Raw genomic sequence first — 25,824 nt, 5'->3', positions numbered from 1 at the left:
GATCAAATATTCCTTTATCTGCTCTTATTAGCGGCATTCTGGACATTAAAATAGGTGAGAGAAATCCTTAGAATGCTTTTTATTAAGATGCTGTGTGAATCCTCTTGCTGCGAAGATATCCCTGCATAATGGACAATATACCCTTCTCATAGTATTAGGCTAAACGTTAGGTACATGTGTCTTGCCATATATTCGCTCGACGTGGTTGCTCCAAGCACACGGGCTGGCCTCGATCCAGCTCTCGGCTAATCCAAGGTACATGCATTCCGGACAGGAGAAAGGGTGCTTAAAATCATAGGTTTGCTTAACGTGTCTAGTGAGCGAAGTTTTATTAAAAAATTCACCACAGCCAAAGAGACACCGTGGTTTCTTTAGAGGTTCGAGCTTGAGGAGATTGGAGTCCTCGATCGTAGGGCCAGCATCCTTATTACCCTCCGGTGTTTTGCTTCTCAAATACTCCACAAGCTTGTCTGAAAGCGTTACAGGAGGCATTTAGTTTATGAGCAGTGAAGAAAGCTTCTCAGCGGCGGCATTGCTGGACTTAAATAGGGTTCGCCGCGGGTTGGTTGCCAGAGGATTATATAAATGTATCGTTGATTTCCCCTGTGCCCGCAATCTATCGACCTCTGCGAAGTAGTCTCGGCGTTTATCGTGCAGCACAAGTTTCTCCAGGGAGTCGTAGATCTATTAAATTCGTCCCTAAACCTTCCCTTCCTCCTTACTATTCAGCCCGTGTTTATTTCGGATGCTAATCAACCCCTGTCTCAAGGTCCTAATATCATTTCATTCTTCAAACTTGTCACTCTCTTCTTAAGTAAGATAGAGGGGGGCATAAGGGTCCCGTCGCAAGAAGGCATTAGATATAACGGACTATAGGCCATCGTCTTGTTTACCAAGCTCACCGAACGTAATCTCCGACAATCTCTGTCGTATTAGAACCGGCTGATAGGATCTTTCGAAGACCTCTGTTGAATTGGAAAGTATATAGTTTCGTACGGCTGAGGCTAAGCTCCCTGTGATAGGCAAATAAGACGGTGTCAGTTGGACAAGAGTAAATGAAGATTGCTATTAATATAGACTTACTATTAAGCCGTCCTCCTGCACCAACTCTCAGTGTATAGGGCCGCTTTGTCTCACGAGACCCTGCAACAAAATGCATACGATTCCAAATGTCCAAAAACTGATTATATAATATTGGGACAATCTTGTTTTTCTTTTTGATCACCTCGTCCCTCCAGTTAAGTCGTACGAAATCCACGCCTTCTTTAAGTAGCCCGGGCCGCAGTACCTGGTCGCATAAATAATAGCCAGCTTCAAAGGCGTTATTAGCAATAGCCCTTATCGTAAATAGCGTGATGAGACAAAGTAATTTATGTAGTACAACTAACATAGTAAATTTCAGCCTATATTATCATCGTAATGTTAGTTAAGCTGAGATTTAAGTAAGAAGGACGTAGTCTGGGTAACTCTACTTGGAGCGCTAATCTCTTTAAATACGAACTGCCCTTTGCTTAACATAGTGAATGGTAGTATACACCACTAGCCAAGTCTTCAATAGATTTTTCAAGTCTCTGACCCATGCAAACTCAACATCCTCATACCGGATATTCACCAGACTGCCTGGTCTCCAGCCACCAATACCACCTAAAAGAGTGGCACAGTGGAATGCAAACCGTATGCTGGGCCTGCACGGTATATGCTTCGCTCTTGTCCAGACTGTGTCGAGGCAGAAGATGACATCGTCTGCTCTTATCTCAGACTTTTCAAAACTCTGCTCAAGAGAGAGGCCGAGTTCAATAGCTAAATAAGGTATCCACTGCATACATCTCAATCTATCAGCGAATTAAAGCCGGACCGGGGAGGGGAAGGGACGAGAGAATAACTGACCTGAGATATATCATAGGCTTTGCTATTACTATAACCAACGTTGCGGAATAAAGCAAGAAGGCGCCAGGATCCTGCGTTCTTTAGATCCTGTTTTCTCTTCTTATCTAATACCCTGCTGTCGGCTTTATTAACAAGAAGAGTCTACGTGTCTTTAACTGTGCAGGCGCTCTAAATAGTCCGTACTTCTTTATACTCCTCCGGACCTAAACATGGCCGTTTTGTGATTAAGCCTTTAATATACATTCTTAGAAAAGTTTGGAATATCGACTATACGTCCTCTCTGACACAAAGGTTAATCCAGAGACCGTTGGGATCTAAGTCCATCTCCTCAGTGAAGCTAAGTTGCTGTTAGTAGTTAGCAATAAAGCTGGGAAGTAGAGCTGTACCGTTGCCAATTTCGCCATATTCTATCACGGCGCTGTTTAGTTTTTGCGGCTAGATTTGAATCCTTATGAAGTGGCTTCGCCTAGTATTACTTAAGGGTGGTTAGAGCAAGCTCTTTGTTAAAAGCCCGTTAACGAGGCCGTTCAAAGGGGAGAGGTCCTTGCGGAGAGCCTATCGCATCGTTGGACATAGTTGAAGTTATTGAGACAGCTATAGTAATACTTTGAATAGTAAACCAACAGCTTAAGTAAAGGCAGAAGAACTCGACAGAGAGATATTGGAAAGGGAGGGATAAGGGATGCGAGGAAGGGTTATATATATGCAATAGTTGCGGAAAGGCACGGAAGGTCGTGGCAGCAGACTAATACTTACCTGCTTTATCATCTATTAAAAAAACAAATCCTGTGGGGAGTACGCAAGCTGTCGTCCTAAAATTGAGCCGGAAGGCGCGCGCTTTTCGCGAAACTAAAATAAGAAGATGGGAAAGAGCGACAGGGGGAAAGGGGGCGTGATGCCGGCCCGCCTTTACCTACCTTTTCGGCGGTTAAAGTAAAGGAGGAGGTGGGAGGGGGTGGGCGGTTCGTCCACTCCTCTTCGGTATCGGAGACCGAACAAAACGGTAGTGGGGCAGAGAGGGCTCCATCTGTTCCGTAGGAAACGGCACCCGGCCCCAGCAGGCTGAGTCGGTAAAAGTTCGGGTATGTTCCATGACTAGAGTAGGTTCCTCGTCTGCTCCCCCAGAGACAAGCCACTAACCGGCAGATTAGTAGTTGAGTGGGAGACCATCAGCGAACACCGGCTGTTGTATGTTGTTTCTTTTTTGCATTTTTTGCATCTCGACATCTTCAACACGTCGAACCAACACCGGCAATATGCAGTCTATAACAAATGTAGTGAGATGCATGGCGGTGTGGTGGGGCTGCTGAGAGCCCACGATGCGGTGAACATATTCATACAATTTTAATGCTTCAATTCACTCATATCTCGCCTTCTCTGTCTTGGGGTATCTGTGTAAAAGAGCCTTTGCAGCTGCAGCTGCAGTTGCAGCAGCAAAATCCTGCCACCTCTTGTTCTTGTGAGAATCAGCGTAATCACAGACTCCCTTCACAATAATGCAGGGAATCTCTCCCCAAATTCCAGCGCCCTCCATCTCAAAGGCAATAACGCCTTCTTTTGCGGCAATGTTATCGCGATCTTCTCCGGATTTCAGAACTGTATCGCCTGATGCGACAGTGCCGATGTGAATCGCGGGTTCCTGTGCCTCTTCGTGGTTGCTCTCTTCAAGCTCTTGTTTTTCCTGGAGGCGTTCCCTGTCAACTAAATAACTCTCTTCGCATCCCAGTGCCTCACAAGTCTCATTCAAAGCCTCTTCGCAAACAGCATTAGTGTCACTGCTACAAATAGTGCAAGTGCTAGCCCGTAAGCCGCGATGCTTGTGACGATAATCCGGCCTAAATAGCCTATCTTTGAGCGTCCCAGGATATCGGTACTTGGTAAGTGTTCGTCGATTCTTGCTCTGCCCCGCGCTTTGAAGCTGTGTCAAGAACTGCGCCGTTTGTCTTTGAAGTAGACTTATTCCCCGATCAGTCTCAAAATTATTTAAGAGACCTTGGATATTTTTTGAAGCTTTGCCTAGGTTGTCCTGAAAAGAGCTCTTGCGCACGAATCCATTGGGATATTTCCTGCCAAAGTCGTATTGGACAACTGCCCTGCTAATCACCACATCGCCAAGGAGAATCTCATCCTCTGCAAAGGAACCAGCGCGAGGCACGCCTCCGCAAACGCCCACAAGTAGCGCCAGCTCGACGTTGTTATAACTTGACCTGAAGCTAGCGGCTGCGGCTGCGGCGTTTGACTTTCCCATCTGTGGGAGAAGCGCAAGGACGACATTGTGCTTGCCAATGCGGCCTGTTGTGTAGGTATTGAGATCACCGGCAGCTCTGCCATAGCGATCACCGTCCTCGTCCCAAAACTCGTCAAACATTTGACAAATGGCATTATATTCCGTAGGAATGGCACAGATAATCGCAACGTCAAAGTGGTCGCGGTCTGGAGGAGCCATGAGTGTCATGGTTGCAGAGCGAAAACTAAGGCACGAATTAATGCCCAAACTCCTTCTTCACTTGATAAAGGGATCAAAAATTGGTGAAATACGAACAAATTATTTGAGAGAGCTTCCGAACTGTTGAAGCTGGAAAAGTTGGATGTGCTCCGTTGTAAGATCCGTGGAGACGGATAATCGTTTGTGCTTTTGTGACATAATACACTCTGAGGATTTTTCCTAAGCCGAGACGTAAAGCTTTCTTCATGACGATTGTCCAGTTGCAAAGGTTCTGCGATGTATACTTTGTTGGATTGAGAAGGTTCAGAAAATGATCCTCGGCGTTTCCGCTTTAGTCCCTCAGGATGAAGCTCCTTCTCTAAGTTCCGGACAATCTGTTCATAGATAACCTCCCTCATGGCAGTACCTGACAAAACATTTTGTTCATCTTGGCCTCTTTGTAGGTGCATGTGTAGATACAAACATCCTTGAACAGCTTGAAGATAGAAGCTGTTCCGGTCTTGTCGCGCCTCTTCCACGTAGCCACACATCTGAGCCCAATTCCCAATATTTTTGGTAATGTTTTGTGGATCGACCTCGAGTTTTATCGGCTCCCCATTGACAATCTCCAGCAACAATTTGGCAAATGAAAGGAGAATCGGATTGCCAGGGCCGATTTTATCGTGAATATTAGGTTGCCTGAAGGTAGGAGGGCGTGATCTCACCAAGATATGCCACCACGGAGGCTCTCCATGAGAACGAGCCGAACGCATGATAAATATGCTGTCGGCATTCCAGTTACAAAATGCGCGCTCAAGGCTTTTGTCGAAAAAGACCATGAGACATCTGGCTAGGGCCAAGGCTAAAGACGTCTTCTCTTTGTGATCAAATCTTTCTATGGCTAAGCCTTGCAGATAAGCTCCGGGACTGATTGGACGGAACATGTTTTTATCGAATAACGAATTTAGAGTTTCTTCTTCGTAGTCCTGAAGGGATGTGGCCATCGGCGGCTCCTCGTCCGTAATATCGAATAGTCCTCTCTGGTCAAAGAATAGGCGAAGTTTTGTACGTTGCTTCCATGTTTCGTGGATAGCGATGCAGATATTATTTTTCTTCCTGAGATTCATCGGGGCCCTATATCTTTGTTAGATTCGTGCGTCTAACGACTAATATGTTTTAGCAGGTTCAATTACTGAATAGAGTCGCAAACGGCCTCCTGCCAACCGCACCCAGACTGGCAACACGACATGAGCATTTCGATCCTCGGTCGGCTTGAGTCGGTATGCGATTCCTCCAAGACTCTCAACTTAATCTCGTGTGTCATGCCGCAATTTACTTGTTGAAATTCCTTGAAAATGGCGTCCACGACAACGCCCACTGGATTTCGCGGCAGGGCATTTTGATGCAGCTTGGGCTTTGGTTCATCTAGACGCATCTGTGGCTGGAAAGCGTCATTTCGGCTCTGTGATTGATCGGATCTCGCTATCAACCGCTGTAAAACTGCTTTCCAAGCCGCCACCTGGCTTATAGCTTGGTTCTTGATCGCACCGGAAGGCAGGATAAAAAGAGACGAGCTTGGGTCGCTTAATAAATCGAATTGGCTGTGGTTTGATGCATCGAGGAAAAGCATTAGCGCAGCTAACTTTGGGTAGACGCTGCCGACTTTGGCAATATCGTGAGAATCGCCAAGAGAGTTGTCATCGTCCGCATATCCTGCAATAACCTCTTCATTCACCATATGATTGAGAGACACCAAAAGACCATGTACCCTCTGGTGTAAATCCTGGTAGTCCTCGACTGAGAGGTCGACGTCCAAAGTTGCTGTCTTTAGGATGTCGCGAAGGTCGCAATCTAATAAATCAGCGTCGTTTTGAATCCTGGTGGGACGATCCACGCTGGCTTTGCGACTCGTAAACGGCGCAAGTCGACCCGCCAGGCGCACCTTCAGTGCTTGAAAGCCAATCCATCCAAGGGACTCGGTTGGAAGCATGGCATGTCTATGTGTTTGACTGCCTATTTACAACGGACAAGACCATGCGTGACTGGTACGAGCCTCTGTGTGGTTGCGACTGTGGTTTGCGGCTGAAGATTGAAAGCGGGGGTTTTGTGAGGCTCTCATAAGCAAAGCTGTCGGAGGCAATCCTGTACATCACTTAAACCCTGTCCGAATATTGAAGCCTTATTGCGCTATAAACATCCCATGTAATAACGCTAAGGATCAAAGTGCTACCATACCTTTGGATACATCCTATGATATAGTTCCCGCAGAAGAATGAAGATGAATTTGAATGCGCAGTAAGCGAATTCCTGGACGGCGGATACCTAGGACTGAACATAGTTCATGGGTTCGAATATTCATGAATCAGGAAACTAGGTTAGAGCATCAGTGACAACGGAAGAGACAATACACTCAAGTATAGTCAAGTACACGGATGGACTCGGCCGTATATTTATCCTCGGGATTTATAGACAATGCATGAATGCGGGGTCAACCTCAGATGGACAGTTTCGATGATGATTGCCGACATGCGATAGATTCTTGTTTACCGAGAACAAACTCTTGAGCTCGCTTGAGACAACTGAGAACGGCGCCCATATTCCACTGGTGAATGCGACTGCCGAGTTTTCAGCTGTTCCCGCATATTTCCTCTCTTCTACCCGCAGCCACATCCTGCCCATGAATTGGGCCTGCCACTAAATGAACAATCGGCACACAGATGTCCACATGCTGCTAAACCGTCATGGATGAAGACAGTATCGAGTCTGGAGAGCCGATCTATGAGCTCGCGAGCAAATGCGAAAAATTATTCTCTGAACAAATCTCGAGGCTGAAAGCTGAAGCCAATCTCAATGGAGCAAAGGTTGTTGGGGAATACCAACAGCGATTTTCAGCATGGGCGGCCTTCTTAGGCGTCTTCGCCGTTCCCGAGATGTGCCTTGATCGTAGACTGCAGAGGCATGCAGATATACAAGATCTCGCGCTTCGCTTGCTGGACATTATGGAGAGAAATTTGACTTATCGTGCGTCCCATATCTGCTATCTCTAGTGAATGAATATTCATATAACAAGCAGTTTTTGAACCTGAAAGCCCCTCCGATGAAGAGAATATTGAGGTTTCAACCTCAGATAAAGCTTCATCACCTCAGCCTCAGCTCCAAATAAGCATAGAGAGTCTAAGAGGGATCGAAGGGGCTATCGAACGTCTCCATCATCTCGGAGGGACCATTCGGCTATCCTCAGAAGCGAGCCAGGCAACCAAATTTGGAAAATTCGCAGCCAAGTTTGACTCCACTTCGTTTGAAGGAGTCGCACGCCTGGCCATCACTTCATTCTATCCGGACGCAAGCCCATCTCTAATCGAGCATCTTGCGCGCGCAATGGCCGACATGTATCAGAAGTTTCACTATAGGAGGTCTCGTCAAGTGAGGCTCCAAGCTCGACCTCAGCTACAATTACCTATCATAAATGAAGAGCCGGCTCTACAGATAGAGGCTGCCACGTGGAAAGCCGATCCATCACCAGCACCTCCTCCAAGAGACGATATATATAAACGATTAGTTCGACCAATAGTCATGTCACATTTAGGTGCCAGATCCCACCAGTCAAGGGATTCTAAACCCACGTCTCTTGACAGCCAAGAGTTCAAGAAGCTTTTTCCGCAGCGAAAGGGCGGCCCTGTGCAGAGTAAAACAAAGTCTGTTGCTGCTAACCTTGTTGCCTATCCTCAGCCATCAGAAGATAGTCTGGCCTGTGACTGGTGTTTTTCACCTCTTCCTGAGGACGAGTTCAAAGGGGACAAGTGGAAGTATGCACACCCCTCTTATGATCTTTATAACAACAAGTTTTTGACACCCGATATTTCTTAGAAAGCATTTAAACGAAGACTTTAAGCCTTTTCTCTGTCTCTCGGAAAAATGCAGTGAGCCATTAAAAAGATTTCCAACATCGACGACCTGGTTTGACCACATGCTCGAAGCTCATGGTAAGAATTGGCACCGAGAAGTGCATTTGCCGACCTGGTGGATTTGCCCATTATGCAATAACCAAGAGACGTCATACCCCAAGATGCAAGACCTCTCTGAACACATATCAAGGCTTCATGGAGCTGTTTTTACAGAGCAACAGATTCAGATCATCGTGCAACAGAGCCGACTCCGAGCTCCTCGGTCACAAGATGTTTGTCCCCTGTGTTGTCTTCCCATGAAGGATGAACAAGACAGAGACGAAGACGTCCGGGCCTTAAAAAGATCATTCCCAAAACTTTCAATTGAAGCCGAGCAGCTCACCGAAAGCTACAAGCGCATCAAGACAGAGACTGGCTCTATACAGCTGGATCAACATAACGATGTCAACGTTGATTCAGCAGAGCAGGCAACACCAAATCCTCAAGTTCCAGCCTTCCAAAGCCAGGGGCAGTTAAGCGTTGAAACAATTGCAAGGCATGTGGCTGCTCATCTTCAAGGAATAATGCTTTTCTCCCTTCGTATGATTTCCCTAGATGCTGCCACAGACAAGTCAACAGATGATAGGGATATATCAGGTGATACTGACGATGATTTGTCCCGCCTTGGCTCACATCAAAAACCCTCTCTTCCGGAGACTCAAGAGACAGAGACTATCGCCAATGATTTGTTGGTACAAGAAAGCATGGATGCCGATGACCCTTTGTTAGAAAATGCCATTCCAGACTGCGAGCATGACATGAATTGGCAAGAATTCATTCCCAATAGCGAGCCTCCTCCAGAAGCCGATACGTTTCTACAACAAGTGATAGATTCTGGGGCGTTTCAAACTAGAGAGCAGTCTCCATCTCGTATAGCTACTATTAGCAAAGCATCTGAAAAACCCCCTTTGATAGGTAAGCAAACAATAGACAACTTGAGCTGTTACCCAGCAGAAACTGACATCCTTAGCACGGCCTCGCACACCACCGGCGACCATCATAATATTTCCTTTCCGCCATGATCCCGGTTTCATTGGCCATGGAGCTATTCTCGATGACCTCGTCAACGCATGCTCTACACGTCCCGCTCGTTTGGCCCTTGTTGGCCTAGGCGGCATTGGCAAAACTCAATTGGCTATTGAGCTTGCCTATCGGTTGGTAAAGTTGGCGAAAATGTCTGTATTCTGGGTCCATGCCGAAAGTCGGTCGAGCATCAACCAAAGCTTCAAACAAATTGCGTCCAATGTCAGCCCGTGGGGACAAGTGGACTCGGTAGAAGCTTGGTTGCGACATTCATCTGAGTGGCTCTCCAAAGAACGAAATGGTCGATGGGTAATGATTCTAGATGGCGCCAACGATCACAGCATTTTCCAAGACGAGCTCTACTTGCCGAAGAGTCGAAATGGGACAATCATCGTCACAACTCGCCGTAGAGACGTGGCATACAGACTAACTGGAAACAAGCAAGATGTGGTTGAAATTGGACCCTTGTCAGTGTTTGAAGCCGTCACTCTCCTGGAAACGAAATTGGGACGGGCGGGAAAAGAGCGATTTCCTAAGAATGGCGCAGCGAGTGGTCTCGTAAAATCACTTGGGTTGATTCCACTGGCTATTTGCCGAGCGGCAGCATATATACAGTCTATACCGCTCCCCAGCTCTCTAAGCGACTCGTCAGTTGCATTAAACAGGCCAACTTTCCCAGCCGCCAGCTCCAAGCATGACCCCTTGACCAATCCGCATGCGATTAGCGATGATCCGGGAGAGAGCACTCCCACCACTTGCGTTAACTGCTTCACCCAGACAACTCCGCTTTGGAGGCGAAACTCCACCGGTCAGCCTCTTTGCAATGCCTGTGGCCTCTTCCTAAAGCTTCACGGTGTTATAAGACCTCTTGACTTAAAGACAGACGTTATTAAAAAGCGAAATAGAGCGTCGGCTAAGCCGCTTATTGAAAACAAGGATGATACTCTGAGCTACCCATCAGTTGACGATAATTCGTTGATTAAGCATCATCATACCCCAAAGAACTCTTTAACTAATTTATCTTCGCACCCCTTACATAATGATTCACCGCCGTCAAACCCCCAGCATGGCTCCTCGACCAATCTACATGCGATTAGTGATAATCCCGGAGAGAGCAGTACTCCTACTACTTGCGTCAACTGTTTCACCCAGACAACTCCGCTTTGGAGACGAAATTCCGACGGTCGGCCTCTCTGTAATGCCTGTGGCCTCTTCCTAAAGCTTCACGGTGTCATGCGGCCCCTCACCTTGAAAACAGACGTTATTAAAAAACGAAATAGAGCGTCGGCTAAGCCGATCATCAAAGATAAGGATGATGCTTCGAGTTACCTATTAGTCAACGATAGGCATCATCAGGCCGAACATGCCAAGATCATCCCGAGAAACCCTTTGACTAATTTATCTCCGAAATCCTCGCATCACGATGATTCGACGCCCCCGATAGTCGACTCAGACGAAGATGTTACTGGCGATACCTTCATGTATGAAGGTGATGAGGAAGACAACATCGCTGCTCATGGTCACTCTCATGCGGCTAACGATGTCAATGATTCTGATGATATTTACTCTGATGACGAGATGTTGTATCCGTCGGCAGAAGAGGTTTCAGCGGTAGCGACAGCGGAGGAGAAGACGGTAAGTTAATGATCCATCTGACTTTAAACCGTGCCACCTGCATTGCCAAATAGCTTAACACATTTACGATAGGCGCTACTTCATATTGAGGAGCAACTGGTCAAGTTAAGAGATAGCGAACAGGAAAAGATCAAGCTGCTAGAGTTTGAAGATTACAGCCCCGATAGAAGTGGACAGGTGCTGAGGAGCCTTCTTGGGACCTGGAGAACTTCATTCGATGCTATTCGCTCACAAAGTTCATCTGCAGCTAATCTCTTGTCGCTCATGAGCTTTTTTGATCGCCGAGGCATTCCAAAACGGTTGCTGAGACCCTTTAGACGAGGTCATGACCCTCAATTAACAGATGTTTCTCCCAGTGAAGACACCTTAGATGGGGCAAGTGGCGACTTAGACGTCTTATTATATCAGGACTTGGAGATATTACTAAACCACTGCCTCATCACAGCGAATGGGACGAAACAACTGTTCGAGATGCACGGGCTTGTCCAGCTATCTGTGAAGAAGAATCTGGACGCCTCTCATTTACAAACATTTGAGCAGCAATTTATTAAGAGGCTTGCAATGGTATTCCCGAAAAGCATCTACTCCAGCTGGGCAACCTGCGAAGAGCTCTTTGCCCATGTCCAAGCGGCAGCCAACTATCAACCAGTCCATCGTTTGCTGGAAGATTTTGCAAATCTTCTACACAACGGGGGCCGATTTGCGCGGCTACAAGGCAGATACGAGATTGCGATGCAATTGGCCGAACAAGCATTAACAGCGCGACAAAAGGCAGAGACGGATGATACGAAAACCTTGACACTAATTACGTTGATACTCATGGATCAAGGCCTTTATGACAGGGCTGAGGAGCTGCTCATGCAAGTAGTGGATGCATGTAAAAGCAGAAACCCTGATATTAACGATCCTCAAACCGAGATCAGCATGAACAGCCTGGCGTTGATATACAAGGCCAAGGGCAGATGGGCAGAAGCAGCAGGCATCCAAATCAGAATTTTGTTAAATCGAGCAAGTCATCTAGGACCAGAGTATCCAAGATATCTGGCAAGTAAAGCAAACTTGGCGTCAATATACAGAGCCCAAGGCGGGTACACGGACGCAGAGAGGACACAGAAAGAAGTGGTTGACAGCTACAGAAACAAATTTGGTCCGGATCACCACCTCACTCTGACCAGCTTGAATAACTTGGGGTCGATATACAGACTCCAGGGAAAGTTAGGAGAAGCTGAGACTCTCCAAGCACAAGCCCTCGTCTCCCTCAGGATGAAGCTCGGGGGAGAACACCCCGATACACTCACATGCATGAACAGCTTAGCATCAACATACAGGCTTCAAGGCCGCCTGTACGAAGCCGAATCTCTACAAAAAGAGGCATTGGAGATGCGAACGATAAAACTCGGGTCAGACCATCCCCATACGCTCGCCAGCATGAACAACCTCGCCTTGATATACTGCGCTCAAGGCAAACACCAAGTTGCTGCCAAGCTACAGTCGGAAGTGGTGGAGATTTGCAAGACGAAGCTCGGGCCAGAGCATCCTCATACTCTAACGAGCTTGAACAATATTGCTCTCATTTGGAAAAGCCAAGGTCGAGATGCGGATGGCAGGTGGAAGATGGACGAGTGTGCCGAGGCTCGATTGCGAGTTCTTGGCCAAAACCACCCGTATACCATTTCTTCTAGAGAAGCGGCAGAAAGCTGGTGGTCGTCCACTCGATATGCAAAGTTCCCAGACATCTCATAGAATCAAGTTTTCATTGGGATATTTATTATTGTATTGAAGAGCAAGGCTATAAGTCTAGAAACACGCTACCATCAATTCGTAAACTCGCATTGACAAGCTTCTTCTTCAGACTTTCCTCTACGAGTTCCGCTGTGCTGTCCTTGACCTCTTCTCCCAGCTGATCGATTCTCTCGTTCACCTCTTGTTCTAATCGCTCTATTGTCATGTCTGCTCGGTCATCAATGGCTTTGAACAGCTCCTCGGATTCAATTTTTACACCTGTTATGCAATCATCCAGTTGTTCACCAATTTCCTCTAGAATGTATTGATCACGATCAACGTCTAATGCATCCGAGACCTTGTCTTCGAGTTGCTTCAAACGATCCTCGATACTGTCGAGGCGATTGTTAATTCGACCCTCCATGCCCTCGATATGAGTGCAAATGCGACTCTCTATACCATCGAGATGGCTGCGGATGGATTTAAACAGATCATCATGAATTGCAGGAGATTTGTCGTTCGTAACATCAGAATCAATACGTCGGCGTTTATCTGGGAGGAATGGGTCAGTTCCATCGTTTCAAGGCAAAGAAACTAGGTAATGTGATTTAGGTGTGCTTACTAGAAACTTTTCCACTTTGTGGTTCGTCGTAGGATGGGGGAAGATCAGCCTGCATAGGTGCCTTTCCCACATGCCTGCTTAGATTAGCAACTTCGCCTCCTCTGCCGCCATACAATGACTCTAGATTGGAACATCTTTTGTTCGTCAAAGGCCGGTTATAAGCGGAACTTGGTGAGAAGAATCGGGTGACCAACTCCAGCCGCGCCTGTTTGGGTATGGTTATGTTGGAACTGTTGAGATGGACGGTGAATTCAGTCACGTTGGCCAAGGAGAGCACTGCGTTCAGTAGACCTTTGCTTCTCTGCTTCGACTCTAGAACATAGCCTTTGGGAATAATGAGAGATGGTTGTTGTGTGATGGAAAAGAACAAAGTCTGGCGACTGGCTTTGGAGGAGCTCGGCCCTGCGGATCTCCCACTATCCAACGTAATAGCTCGCACTGATTCGGGATGTATGAACAAAAAGATGGTGTGTTTCTGGCCTTTGGCTTTACTGCCTTTGTGGTGAATGTTGCAATAGAGCTTGAAAAGAGACGTGTTGGTCAAAGTGTCGAGGTAGATATCGAGATGGATGCCATCAGCATGCTGAGTTTGGTTGGTATCATCCTTCCACGTAACAGCATTATTCTGATAAGAGATGTTGGGCTCGATGGTCTCTGTATCGCAGTCGCTGGAGTCTGGCAAAGTCACGTCATCCTCTCTATTCTCGACGCCATCGGGATCCTTATCACGATTGGCCTGAGCCTCGTCTATGCCTTGCGGTATGTGATCACGGCTTGGACCTAAGACGTTAGTAGACCACCAAAAGCAGCGAGCGGGAAACGATGTAGGCAAAAGTCGCTGGCACACGGCCAGAGGCGAGACGGAATCGGATATAGTGGAAAGTCCCACCACTCCACCGGACGGCATTGATACAGAGAGAGAACTGCTAATAGCAACTGATGGGAGCGAGGAGTCACCGGCATGAAGCGAGTAACAACCTCCCGCAGAGTCAAAGCCCGAGGGCCATCGTCCACTTCTCACCACCAGCGGCCTACAAGACCCCGCCCATTTCAGCAGATTCACACAAGTGCAAACGTGCTGAGTATGCGACGGAATTTTATTGGTTTCCGCAATGGAGAACCTGGTCTTGCTTCGCAGGGGGCCGTCTCTGAACAAGCCATCGAGTAGAGCGGCACGGCAATCCACTTAGGCGTGTCGCCCAGTGGAATCACACAGGGACTGTTTCACTAACCCGATGGGAGACGAGAAAGGCTGCGTGGGATCGTCGTCGTCGGCGGCGATGCATGGCGATGCCATGGTCAGTCGGCGGTGATGTGATGCATGATGGAAGAAAATGGCTGGAGGAGATGCGACAATAGGCGATGAATGTACGCGTCGGGGTGGAAGAATTTCATTCCGTGATTGGAAGTCACGTGCACTGGGAATGCATGTGTTTTGTGGGGCATGATATCTTGATGAGTCAGCATCGTTCTCTTACCACTCTTGCCACTCTCTTGTCTTTACTGCGACACACGTTTGTAGCATTCAGAGGCAACCATATCTTTCTTTACTGGGAATCAACATGAATGTAAGTAAGAAAAGTGAATCTCGTATAAATTAACTCATAAAAATTACAGAGGCAAAATAAGACCTCAACATGCTAAAGAACTACATTGAATCAGTGCAAGAAACAGCTGAACGAAGCAGTGATGCCACCCAAAAGACATCAAATATTCAAGAAGAAATCTTGCTGCTCAGAAAGAAAGTCGTCAGTCATCAACATGTAATTCGAAAAATCCTTATACGCCCCATCCGGAAAGTGAAAAATGTCACTCATAGGTGAATCAGTCTGGGCAGTCCCCAGTGATGCTTCAAACTTTTCCGAGAGAGAGCAGGCATCTCCTTCTGGTATGCCCAATCCAAATAGTTCACTAATGTCCAAAGTTGAATCAGTCTCCTCTTCCTTCAACTTATGCAGATGCGCCGGAGTCAGTCTGAATAAGTCTGACCAGAACAAGTTGCTGTTGTCGTAGGGCTGGTCCCCTGCACCGCTTATACAGCTCAGTGCGACGCGGGATAGCTTCTTCAAAATAAGGTCGTACTGCTTCGCTTGGGGGCTGTAGGGCATAAAATGCTGCAGTATCTGGTTTGCCCTGTAGATGACAAGTTCGCATTCTCGGGCGTCGCCTAGTCGTCCGAAGTAGGCGGCACATACGGTCAATGCCGACACAAAAGTCCATGCACTGGATGTAGATGTAAAGTTAGCAAGTTCATACCAAATGATTTCATAGAGAGCTATAACTTACACAACCAGTGGCATATTGTTAAATAACACTCCATTGACATACAACTCATGTAGCAGCTGGATTGTCTTTAGAGCTGTATCAAACGAAGTCATGGCACCATGTTTGACATTCTTGTCAACCTCTGAAGATTCTTGACAACCACTATTCGACTCAGGGCTTTGAGTCGACTTTGGTGTTTTGTTGTATTTCGCCCTAAGGCAAGCGATCAGAAACGGCCTCGTCAACAGCATCATGCTGAAATAATAGTTGCAAGCAACTGTAGCATTCCGTATGATGAGCTGTCTCGTCTTAGGACACTTATGCTCTGGAAATGCCGCAGGGCTGATACTGCGAAGTTCAAAAGGCAGCGCTGTTCCCATTTCACGAAGCTGTCGAGAGAGCCGCTGGAGTCGCTCCAACGGCGCAGAATGTTTTGTGTATATCTCGAGGACGGTTTGTTTCAAAATCGAAAAGGCTCGTGCTGATTCGTACATTCCGAGCTGTTGGCACTTATCGGGATGCTTTGGGTCAGGTTGCCGGTTGTCTTCTTCTTCGGCTGAATCCACCGCAGCGGCCAATGGAGCTCGCCCCATCATTGCGCAGAAGAATAAATCGTGATAGCACAAGGTGCGCCAAATTCGCTTCCTATTTTAGCCGTATTAATAATATCGCATCTATTCGCACAAGGATGTGTTTCGTACCTCAGTTGTTTGTTCTCTTCGCATTGTGTAAAAGTAGCTTCAGCTCGATGATACCCCAGTGCTTTTGCCGCGCTGATTGCAATCCCCAGATTCAAGTGTGCTCCATCTCTTCGACAGCTGCCAAGCATGTATAAACTTATCAACATAAATGCCTGTGTTGTTTCCATACTAGGATACTCTGTCAGTTCCAAAAGTGCAATTCGTCGGCCGTGGTAAAAGAATGACTGAGAGCGGTGGTGATCTTGCGCAGAGTTGCTTCGTATTTGAGAAGCGGAGGCAAGCACGAGATACAGTATAGCAGCGCTGCTACTTGTGACTGAAATATTCCCATTGATCCAGCCGCTGAGCAGGTTTTCTACATAAGATCGGTCCATAATATCGAGGATGCCACAGGTCTATAAACAAGTTGACAAGTTAGCATAGTCAAAATAGAGTAGTTCCCTGGATTTGTGGGGAGATAATAGTACCGATGTGAAGAATGCTTGAACCAAAGCTTCCAAGTCGCCAAGATTCGCATTGCTATACGCCAACACACTTTCACCATCCGTCGACGGAACTTCTTCTACTACCGAGAGCGAAGAAAGTTCTTTGGCTGCATCAGCAAGTTCTTGTTCGCCCTGGATGAGTTCTTGTATGTTTTGGAGGAAAGAGAGCGCCGCGCAATCTCCATAGTACACTACAAATTCACAGAGCAGTTTAGTGAGCGATATCAAAATCATGAGCGCCCTTTTATCCTTTGTGTAGTTAGAAACCGGGGTGAATTCATAGCTACGTACTTGACTGCCCTTTCGTATCACGCATAGTGTTGGGGAGTTTTGGGATCGCAATGTGTATTCCATGCTTTTCATCATCTTCGTGGAGTTGCGTGCGCTTAATATGCGGGTCGGGATGATCGAATGATGAATTGTCTGCTTCTTTTGCATCCTTTTGTGTTGGTTTGGAAATGTCCGCGTCCGCGTCTTTTGGCCATCGCCGTTGGCGTCCGTATAAGCGTTTGTGTGATGAATAAGAACAGGCGGTGGATCTCTCCCGCTTAATACACTGGCTGCAAGGACACAGGCCATCGCATTTTGTCTTGTTGGTCTGGCAAAGGATGCATGCTTTCGCAATTCGTTTTCTCTCTTCGGCCACTTTATGGCGAGGCATGATGACGGTAAACAATTAGGTTTGAGGGAACAGAAGAGCAGGGGTTTCGGGTTATGACAACGATAAATAGGACTCAAAAAACGTTGCCCAGTTTATTACTCTAATAAAGCTGCTTATTTAATGCGGGGATCGCCTACGTTGACTAGGTTTGTCAGACTCACGCACACATCGCCAACTAAGATGCACTAGCCTCCGAACCGGTTCCTATTCCCCATTAGATAGCTATTGGCTGCGGATCTCCCGGCTTCGCTCTCTTATAGGATATGCGGCCGGCCGGCAGAAAAAAGAGAGCCACCAGGGCGCCTCCACGGACCTCTGGATAGTGATGAGTCCCGGGACCTGGCGAAGTCCACCCGGAGCCTTGCCACCCGGACATTCCCATCAACTCGGCTGATGAATCCAACTGAACGACGCAGTTGAGTTCGCCGTATGGGTGGAGGTGATACTGGCCGCGATATTCTTCTTGGCTATCCATGTAAACGGTCGTAATGCTAAAGTGACGGTTCAACTCAGACGGAGGACTGATCCTAGTGCGACGATACTTTGGACCATCTATCTCGTCGATTGCCACCCAACCTTCGTCGTTCTCGAGAGCTTGTCGAATTAGGTGACAGAAGTCATCATAGTATGGGTTTCCAGGACCGTAGTCTCGGTTCAGTGTCGCTTCAAGGTCTTTGCCCGGAGTTCTATAGGGAAATGAGTGCTCAAAGCATGATTTTGATGTTTTTGTCAAGATCCCTTACTTACAAGTCTTCAACTTCGGCCAAGAATTCTCGAGCCCGGTCGATGAGCTTTTGCTGATTGGGATGAATGTTGCGGGTTGTCTCCATTTTCACAATATGTAAGACAAGAATAGGTAGGACACCGACAATATTGACACGAAGACGCTGGGTATTGCTTCAATAAGTATTGGAGTATCGGTAGGGTTATAAACCTTGGATTCCAATACCTCGGATTCTAGTACCTCGGACTACGACAACTTGTTTACACATGATCATTCTTGTTATTCGCCATGAAGCCTCTGGTTTGGGATCTACAGGGTTGTTATTAGCGCCGGATACGTTCCGGAAAGATGATCTGAATGACATAGGCAGCATTCATGAGCGATGCTTACTCCGGATAGCACGCTAATTCGCTAGTTTGAAGATTATCTAATAGAGCATGCGTGTACACTCTTATGAAGGCAAATGGAGCAGTAATGACTTCAGAGGATGGCAGGTTTTCGAATATTCCAGATCTATCCGAACAGATCATCGTTCCTCAAGATCCAGGCGAAGAGGATGTCAATTTCTTTCGGAAACAACCCCTTGCCATGGCAAAGACCTACGTTACGGATAGATGTATAACACCGATACTGGCATTATCAAGAAAGCTGTGCAATACTTCATAACTAGATCTTGTAGAAATTTCCTTTCATACTCTAACATTTTCTTTCTTCTATATCATGTAGTTCCAGATCTAAGTCTGCTAACCTCCATATTCTCATGTCTCATATCCTCGCTCTTTTTTGAGTTGGATGTCTTCTGTTTTTTGCAGCCGAGAATATGCTGCAGGCTGCATTTGATAGTCATCGCTGTTCCAACAGTTACTGGGAGACCCATTGGTCGAAACGTTTTGCAATATTTATGCATCGCTCGTCGACGAATCTCGTGTATAAGTTTGCCGCATACAAGTTGATTGTTGAGAGGATGATGTAGCCCCCAATCCAACAGACTGCGCCTGCAAATTTGTTCTCACTCGCGCCAACCTCGGATTCCGTTCCCCCTGTTGCTATGAACCAAAGCATATTCCTGACAGGATCGCTGAACAAGTGGTAGATAGATTGATGTACGAGGTATAGCGAGAAAGAAATCCTCCCCAAATACTGTACGAATTTGGAGTTGAGGGGGCGTTGAAGTACTTCTGTGGCGCTGATCGCAGAGACAACTAGCACAGAGCCAACCGTTTTCCACGACTTGTCAATTGTCCCCCAATTTCCGTCCCATCGCGAGGATTCGGCAATTTGTAAGAATTGATATCCCGGTGGGAGAGCACCGTCGTCGCTCAAGCAGAGAAACCAGATGCCGACGACGAACATGACCCACGTTTGGATGGTGCTGAAGTTGACGGATCGCGCCTGGATCGGGATATACGGTTTGAACCAGGCTAGATACTCTGCCTCGGTGCTAACAGTCTGCAACTCAGACAACACTTGCAGCTCAGCCAACCAATACCCCGCCAGAAATCCCACTACATCCCAATACCCAAAGTAGAACCAGTAAGCCATCGAAGCTACAAGCAGCCAAAGTCGAGGCCTCGGCTGCCAAAACGCCAGACTCAGGAGAGCGAGATACACGACGCAAGACCCGCGGAATTCGAGAGCCATAGTCCATAGCTGGCCATTGAGACCGCCGTTGTATTGGATGGCGATGATGTTGATGTTGTCGAGCATGTACCGAAACACAAAGGTAACATGGAACCAAGGTGCAATCCAAGGCTTCCGACCCCATACAATGTCATCTCCGGGTACCCAGGAAAAGAGATTGAGAAAGAAGAGGATCTGCGAAATGACGGTGATGCAGAATACAGGGAGGTAGATGCGTAAGCCGCGACGTGTGGCTGCCGAAGACAGTCGGCGAAGGAATCCCTCACTGTTATTGCCGGTCCTTAGTCGGATGAGATTAATTGAGATGGCGTAGCCCGAGATGACAAAGAACAAGGGCACCATGGCATGCGCAGCAAAGATCAAGCGAAAGGGAGGCAGCTGCATGAGTTTACGATTCTCCTCAGGCGGATCCGCCCAGAAGGACCTGAAGCCGGCGTGCAACACGGCGCCCATGAAATAGTGGTCAGTCGCCACAATGGCCGCCGCGATGCCCCGGAGGCCATCGAGCCAAACAGCTCGGCTCATGCTGCGCGTGTTTTATCAACCATTGACGGGGTTAAACAGAGATGAAGAAGTAGAAGAGAGATAGATGCCTGACTGATAGTCTTTCTGAGAAAATTAAAAAAGGGGTCCCGGGAGTTGCTGTTTCTAGAAAGGATGCTAGCGCGCTTCCTTCGGGCTATTTCTGGAGCCACTGTCAGCCTTGAGGCGTGGAAACGACAGACGTGGTGAAACCGAAACCCCGGCAGATCAAGATCTTTCTTTACGTTTATTGTGCGACGAACTAGTATATCAATATTAACTCGAAAAATGAGATTGGCTATTGACGGCGAGAATAATAGTGAGCATAATATCTATCAGGGAGCATTGATGTCAAAAGAGCAACAAAGAACAAGGGAAAGCAGCGGCAGATGATCACATAATACGAGCTGTTCAAGTCTGCCATCAGGCAGTACCTAAGGCACTTCAAGATTTCTACCTTCCGCTTTCAAAAGGGGAAGAAAAAAGAATATATATAAAAGGATTAGACAAATTTTCGGTTACTACACTACGTTTTATAGCGGAATTAGCTATCTGGCTGGTGCAGTTAACTATATTCGGACCTGTCGCATCTCTCATTGAGAGAAAAGTAAATCCACCCGCATAGCATCAGCTAGACCACAAAAAGTGTGCAGTATTTATCTTGGAAATCGTATCATATATATGCTGTAACTACTCCGTACATTGGTTGTATCATTTCAAAATATCGTAATAACTGTTGCTGCCCGGTAGCAACAACTCCATCTGAATCTGTTAGGCTGATTCAACTCAACACGAGGGTGCCCACTAATTACATCGGCAAGGCATACAATCCAGGCAGAAGCCCGACCAGAAGAATATTAGACTCAGGCCAAGCTCACCAAGATAAGAAGATGCTTGACCACAAAAAAAACTTCAATAATAGCAACTGTAACAGTTTATTGTAATTACCATTTTCCCTCCCTAGCAGGGATCTTTGCTACTCAATGTCGAATTGTCAAGTCTGCAATGATCTCAAACAAAAGAGATCGGGAGTGAGGCTCGCCATCGAATTTACATCCAGCGAATTAGATCAATCAGCACTTGTCAGAAAATGCCAATTCTGTTCTATTATGCGACAGGGAATTCTTCTTATGCAAGATGAAAGTTGGTCATTTGCGACGGATGTCTCTACTGTCAATGGCTATGCATTCTCCGGCGACACACTCTTCTTGGAAATCTACTTCCTCAAAGAAAAGCGAAAGCCAAGGGTCGTGATAGAGTTTTTCACTGACAAAGCTCGTAAGAATTATTTCACCCCTGTAATTATGCCTTATACTCACCAATAGCTTAGATCCGGATCTGATGCTAAGGAAAGTCTTCTGGCCAAGGTCGACTCGCAATGGCCACCCACTATCCAAACAAGCAATAGAGTGGGTGAAAACGAAAATGGAGGAGTGTGACATTGATCATCTATGTCATTCTTCAGATCTATCTCCCTTGCCAGACAGGGTCCTCTCACTCACAGCTCCGATTGAAGGCAACATCACGGTCAGGCTCACCGAACCAGTCAAAGGTCTAGGCAAATACGCTACTTTGAGTCACCGTTGGAGCTTGGATCACAACTTCATCACCACCATCGCGAACCTAGGTGACAGAAAAGAGGGAATACCGTGGGAAGAACTTCCAAAAACGTTTCAGGACACCGTTCGGTTCTGCTTGGAGCTTAACATATCCTACCTCTGGATTGACGCGCTTTGCATTGTTCAAGACGACCCGGTGGATTGGGAGATTCAATCCGCAAAAATGGCCGACATTTACCATCAGTCATGTCTCACGCTGGCTGCAACTTGGTCTGATTCCAACTCGTCTGGATGCTTCCCAACTCAGACAGATGAATACGCCGAGCACTCATTGGAAGTTACAAATTCGGCTCAAGACAACTTCTCGCTCAAAGTTCGTCGTAAGCTTCCCCATTGGGCCACCAATCCAACGGCGATGCCAACACGGGACAATCCGCTGCTCTCCAGAGCCTGGGTATTCCAGGAACGAGTGTTGTCGCCAAGAGTCCTTCATTTCTGCCTACGGGAGATGATTTGGGAGTGTTGTGAACACACAATCTGCGAATGTGGAGGGTTGTCGAACAGTCTCAATCTGAAATCATTATTCGCGATTGCGTCACAGCTGAAAATCAGCAGTAACCAGCCCGAAAGCGAAAGTGAAAGTTCAAGAAGAGAGGACGCTGTACAACCTGTGATCTCACAAGTGAATGAGCGACAGTCAATTGGAAGACTCGATCCGGATTTTGATGAGGTCAATGATCAACTTGATACTCGAGAGCAGAGACTCAGAGCATCACGAGAGGATGCCTTGAAGACTTACAACCTACAAATGAAAGAGATACTTGTGCCTCTCAAACAGTGGCATGGTCTCGTCGAGCACTACTCCAAGCTAAAGTTGACGAAACAGACTGATCGCCTCCCAGCGCTGTCAGGTCTTGCGCATCGTATGGCTCCTTTCCTTGGCGAATATCATGCTGGGCTATGGAAGTCATCCCTATTTCGCGATCTTGCTTGGGCTGCCGATAAACCTTCAAGTCATCTGAATCGCTCTCGGGAATACATTGGCCCTTCCTGGTCATGGGTGTCTGTAAATGCAGGCGTTCGCTATTTGAACGCAGAAGACATTTGGTTCTCACCCGAACAGTACCACGTCCGTAATACGGACCATTCCCGGCAAAAATCATCTTACCGACGGCCAATAATTCGTTCGGTTCAAGTCAAGGCCAAAGGGAAGAACTACTATGGCGAAGTTTCATCCGCCACCTTAGTTGTTTCAGGTCTTTTACGCTCAACCACCTTGGTTGTCAACCCAGCCTTCCTATCGCCAAGGGATATGACCACCTTTGAACTGGAGATAGGGCTTTCCGAAGCTTCTTCGTGCAAAGTACCGTCCGTAAGATTGCCGTTTTCAGCAGATTATCTGCCCAATGAGCGAATTAGACGCGATTCAGGCGCACTCTATCTCTTTGCACTCTTCCCCAGAGTATGTCTTGTTTTGTCTGATACGCGCCTGCGGAGGGAAGAATTGAAGGTTTACCAACGCGTCGGGATTGTTCAGTTGACTGAGCACCTTGAATCAAGGTATGGAATTGACTGGTTATATGGCGCGCAACGCTGTGATATTATGATAATTTAGCTCAAAAAATACACACCACCATAGGTAGTAGAGAATCCAGGGTCCCGTCAAGCTTTTTTCAGGGGTTCAATATCTTCTACTTCATGCATACCAGGACTTTAAATTTAGCGGCATATAATACCTACGGTATTGGGTGTTTACTAATTTCATCCTCCCCATGGTTAAGGGCCACTGATGCCTATAAGACAGAACTGGAGTATATCAGCGACACAGATTGAGGAGAACCCTAATCCAAACTCCAAGAGAACTATTATCGCAATCATAAGATACTTAATCATATTATCTATATGTTTAACTAATTAAGCGTTGTTTGTATGTATCAACAATAACACTAGACTGGTTACTTGCTCCGAACTCGTCGTGCTGCTCTTCCACTTTCCAGTCATACCCATTAACAATAGCAAGAATCCTTATCCGAATAGTAGTATTTTCAAGCAGATAGACCAATGCTTTTATTAACCTCTTTTGATGCTTTGTTTTTGTGCTTGACTTGCATTGATCTACACGGTCTAGGATAATCCATACCGTTTTATTCTGGTTAATCATCTTCAGAATCCTGACAGCTGCCTTTCGGAGAAGTGTATCAGTTACGTCGCTGTAATCATGCAAAGTATGTTTTAATCCTCCGGTTTCAGTCGCATTCTGGTACTTTTGGATTTCCGTGTGTAATTCTGCATACTGAGTATCATCCTGTAAAGCTTCATTGGTTTGTCTTAGTAGCTGAAATAAAATGCACCAGAGGACCTGAGAGAATGAATCATGATCGCGTTGCCCAAGAATGTAGAAAGCGTATACGTTATTATCCTGCGATCCTCTCAGACTTTTGATTGTATCCAATGCAAAGGGAGAGAGCCAGCACATCCCGGAGTAGATGTCGTGGTTATATCCTGCCAAAATCAGTGTGCATGAATGTTCAGAATATCGCCATTGGCGTATTTTCGGGTTATTTCTGAAGGCTTCAAGTCGAGACCCTTTCATAACCTCTAATAAAGAACATTGCTGATCGAAATATGCATCGGTATTACGGTGATACCTCTGTAGCAGTTCCCATTCATACTCCTGAGAGTATATTTCCAGATGTAGTAGCTTCTGGATCGCCAGCAGACGATCGTTATCACGCCCTATCTGCAGTTCTGAAATGTTTGTGAGTACAATACCAAGCATATCATATGGGCGCTATTGAGTAAGCTTACTTTCTATTTGTTCTTGAAGGCCTTTGGATATTCATGAGTTGATAATTGCGAGAAGTTTCACCATGTAGAGGGAACTTACGTTTAATTTCTTCCATCTGGTCTATGGCCGACGTCAGCATGTGCCTTCTGGAATGGAAGAAGGGACTAACCAAGATTAATTTGTTTGATTCTATCGACATTTTTGCTTAATAGCTCTTCGCTGGTATATCTCACATCCACGAGAGACCTTTGGACCTCAGATGCTCGATCTTCCAAAGAATGTGAAAAGCTCCAGGTAATTCTAAGCCATCGCCCTGAACGAATAAGCGGACGCCATTAGTATAGGATGATAAAGATACTAACTCATGCTTCCACTAGAGTAAAATCTTGTAGCTTCTATGCAAAAACTCATAAAGCTTTTATAAGCCTGGACAATTTTGGACTGTAGTTGCTGATCAAGTTCATGATCGTCGTCATAAATATGCCGAAATACTTCTAGTCCAGCGGTTCTGTCTCTGATTTGAAGTAGTGTATCATATATGCTAGCCTCTAATTTGGCTCGGTTTCTGATAACCTGAGAAGTTTGATTAGTTTAATTTGACATGAACAATGGCAAAGATTCATACGGTAAACAAAAAAGAGATTACTCCAATGGCCATTCCACCATACGGCGCGCCAAAGTCTTGTACGAGCTGCACGATAGGGTTCATGTGCTGTAAGACATCGTAGGCAGATTCTGCAAACTGCTGAGTTCTTCGAGCTGCAAGCCCAACTCCATGCTCATGGCTCGCTTCGAATTTGCCTCTTGAATCGATGGCCAGATTCCATTGTTTTATAAACGCGGGAACGCTGTCAATCTGTAAAGCGTACTTCTCTTCTTCTGAGAACTGACTGTGTTTGTTGATAAAGGCGTAAAGCTGTTTCTGTTCTTCATCTGTCTTTTGTATCACAGCCCTGAAACGCAAGTTAATTATAAGTGTGCACAAAGAAGCCTTTGTGTATTGTGGCGTACATATCCCTGTTGCTAAATCCCCTTTTTGCTTTCGATGGGATGTTTTCTTGATCCATTTCCATAGACGGCCTAGCAGAATTGGGTGGAGCAATCAGGTATGGCAATGTAGCAGAAGCTTGGATACGAAATGGAGATGCTATCTCAAATCTGCCAAATAAGAAACAATTCCTGAATCAGAGACTCGAATCTGGGACCTCATGTACTTGTCT

General features: G+C 46.5%; 11 protein-coding genes across 11 annotated transcripts; 3 read left to right on the top strand and 8 right to left on the bottom strand.

The window, feature by feature from the left end:
• Window positions 1-159: 159 nt before the first annotated feature.
• On the bottom strand, window positions 160-492 carry M431DRAFT_486804 (hypothetical protein; the record flags this gene model as incomplete). The annotated part of the gene is made up of 1 exon (XM_024916425.1): window positions 160-492. The coding sequence occupies one exon, from the start codon at window positions 490-492 to the stop codon at window positions 160-162; it is 333 nt and encodes a 110-aa protein (XP_024769176.1).
• Window positions 493-1,474: 982 nt separating this feature from the next.
• On the bottom strand, window positions 1,475-1,816 carry M431DRAFT_126368 (hypothetical protein; the record flags this gene model as incomplete). Its single annotated transcript, XM_024912277.1, has 1 exon — window positions 1,475-1,816. A coding segment is annotated over one exon (327 nt), but the record flags the coding sequence as incomplete, so codon positions are not given.
• A 1,397-nt stretch (window positions 1,817-3,213) lies between these two features.
• M431DRAFT_153725 (hypothetical protein) lies at window positions 3,214-6,646 on the bottom strand. Its single transcript, XM_024912893.1, has 4 exons — window positions 6,548-6,646; window positions 5,506-6,454; window positions 4,430-5,446; window positions 3,214-4,358 (listed from the first exon to the last, which is right to left on the bottom strand). Exons 2-4 carry the CDS (start codon window positions 6,300-6,302, stop codon window positions 3,245-3,247), a joined length of 2,928 nt encoding a protein of 975 aa, XP_024769174.1. The 5' UTR covers window positions 6,303-6,454; window positions 6,548-6,646; the 3' UTR covers window positions 3,214-3,244.
• Window positions 6,647-7,053: 407 nt separating this feature from the next.
• Window positions 7,054-9,278, top strand: M431DRAFT_524676 (hypothetical protein; the record flags this gene model as incomplete). The annotated part of the gene is made up of 4 exons (XM_024920588.1): window positions 7,054-7,333; window positions 7,416-8,118; window positions 8,180-8,549; window positions 8,685-9,278. 4 exons carry the CDS (start codon window positions 7,054-7,056, stop codon window positions 9,276-9,278), a joined length of 1,947 nt encoding a protein of 648 aa, XP_024769173.1.
• On the top strand, window positions 9,229-12,657 carry M431DRAFT_97621 (hypothetical protein; the record flags this gene model as incomplete). Its single annotated transcript, XM_024924951.1, has 2 exons — window positions 9,229-9,930; window positions 11,005-12,657. Coding segments are annotated over 2 exons (2,355 nt in total), but the record flags the coding sequence as incomplete, so codon positions are not given.
• Window positions 12,658-12,703: 46 nt separating this feature from the next.
• M431DRAFT_10072 (hypothetical protein) lies at window positions 12,704-14,165 on the bottom strand (the record flags this gene model as incomplete). The annotated part of the gene is made up of 2 exons (XM_024911244.1): window positions 12,704-13,188; window positions 13,259-14,165. 2 exons carry the CDS (start codon window positions 14,163-14,165, stop codon window positions 12,704-12,706), a joined length of 1,392 nt encoding a protein of 463 aa, XP_024769171.1.
• Window positions 14,166-14,850: 685 nt separating this feature from the next.
• M431DRAFT_153715 (hypothetical protein) lies at window positions 14,851-17,370 on the bottom strand (the record flags this gene model as incomplete). The annotated part of the gene is made up of 5 exons (XM_024912892.1): window positions 14,851-15,481; window positions 15,545-16,168; window positions 16,225-16,619; window positions 16,692-16,900; window positions 17,001-17,370. The coding sequence occupies 5 exons, from the start codon at window positions 17,368-17,370 to the stop codon at window positions 14,965-14,967; spliced, it is 2,115 nt and encodes a 704-aa protein (XP_024769170.1). The 3' UTR covers window positions 14,851-14,964.
• An 87-nt stretch (window positions 17,371-17,457) lies between these two features.
• M431DRAFT_524673 (hypothetical protein) lies at window positions 17,458-18,200 on the bottom strand (the record flags this gene model as incomplete). The annotated part of the gene is made up of 2 exons (XM_024920587.1): window positions 17,458-18,056; window positions 18,118-18,200. 2 exons carry the CDS (start codon window positions 18,198-18,200, stop codon window positions 17,585-17,587), a joined length of 555 nt encoding a protein of 184 aa, XP_024769169.1. The 3' UTR covers window positions 17,458-17,584.
• Window positions 18,201-18,734: 534 nt separating this feature from the next.
• Window positions 18,735-20,320, bottom strand: M431DRAFT_512934 (hypothetical protein). The gene has a single exon (XM_024919933.1). The coding sequence runs from the start codon at window positions 20,258-20,260 to the stop codon at window positions 18,956-18,958; it is 1,305 nt and encodes a 434-aa protein (XP_024769168.1). The 5' UTR covers window positions 20,261-20,320; the 3' UTR covers window positions 18,735-18,955.
• A 920-nt stretch (window positions 20,321-21,240) lies between these two features.
• M431DRAFT_126347 (hypothetical protein) lies at window positions 21,241-23,490 on the top strand (the record flags this gene model as incomplete). The annotated part of the gene is made up of 2 exons (XM_024912276.1): window positions 21,241-21,535; window positions 21,588-23,490. The coding sequence occupies 2 exons, from the start codon at window positions 21,241-21,243 to the stop codon at window positions 23,429-23,431; spliced, it is 2,139 nt and encodes a 712-aa protein (XP_024769167.1). The 3' UTR covers window positions 23,432-23,490.
• A 232-nt stretch (window positions 23,491-23,722) lies between these two features.
• M431DRAFT_486796 (hypothetical protein) lies at window positions 23,723-25,671 on the bottom strand (the record flags this gene model as incomplete). The annotated part of the gene is made up of 6 exons (XM_024916424.1): window positions 23,723-24,564; window positions 24,704-24,724; window positions 24,774-24,917; window positions 24,967-25,177; window positions 25,230-25,557; window positions 25,616-25,671. The coding sequence occupies 6 exons, from the start codon at window positions 25,669-25,671 to the stop codon at window positions 23,723-23,725; spliced, it is 1,602 nt and encodes a 533-aa protein (XP_024769166.1).
• Between the last annotated feature and the right edge of the window lie 153 nt (window positions 25,672-25,824).

The sequence above is a fragment of the Trichoderma harzianum genome (genome assembly GCF_003025095.1).
Source record: "Trichoderma harzianum CBS 226.95 unplaced genomic scaffold M431scaffold_18, whole genome shotgun sequence".
Taxonomy (NCBI): Eukaryota; Fungi; Ascomycota; class Sordariomycetes; order Hypocreales; family Hypocreaceae; genus Trichoderma; species Trichoderma harzianum.
The sequence above is the reverse complement of the archived record's forward strand: the minus strand, read 5'-3'. Positions and strand labels throughout refer to the sequence as shown.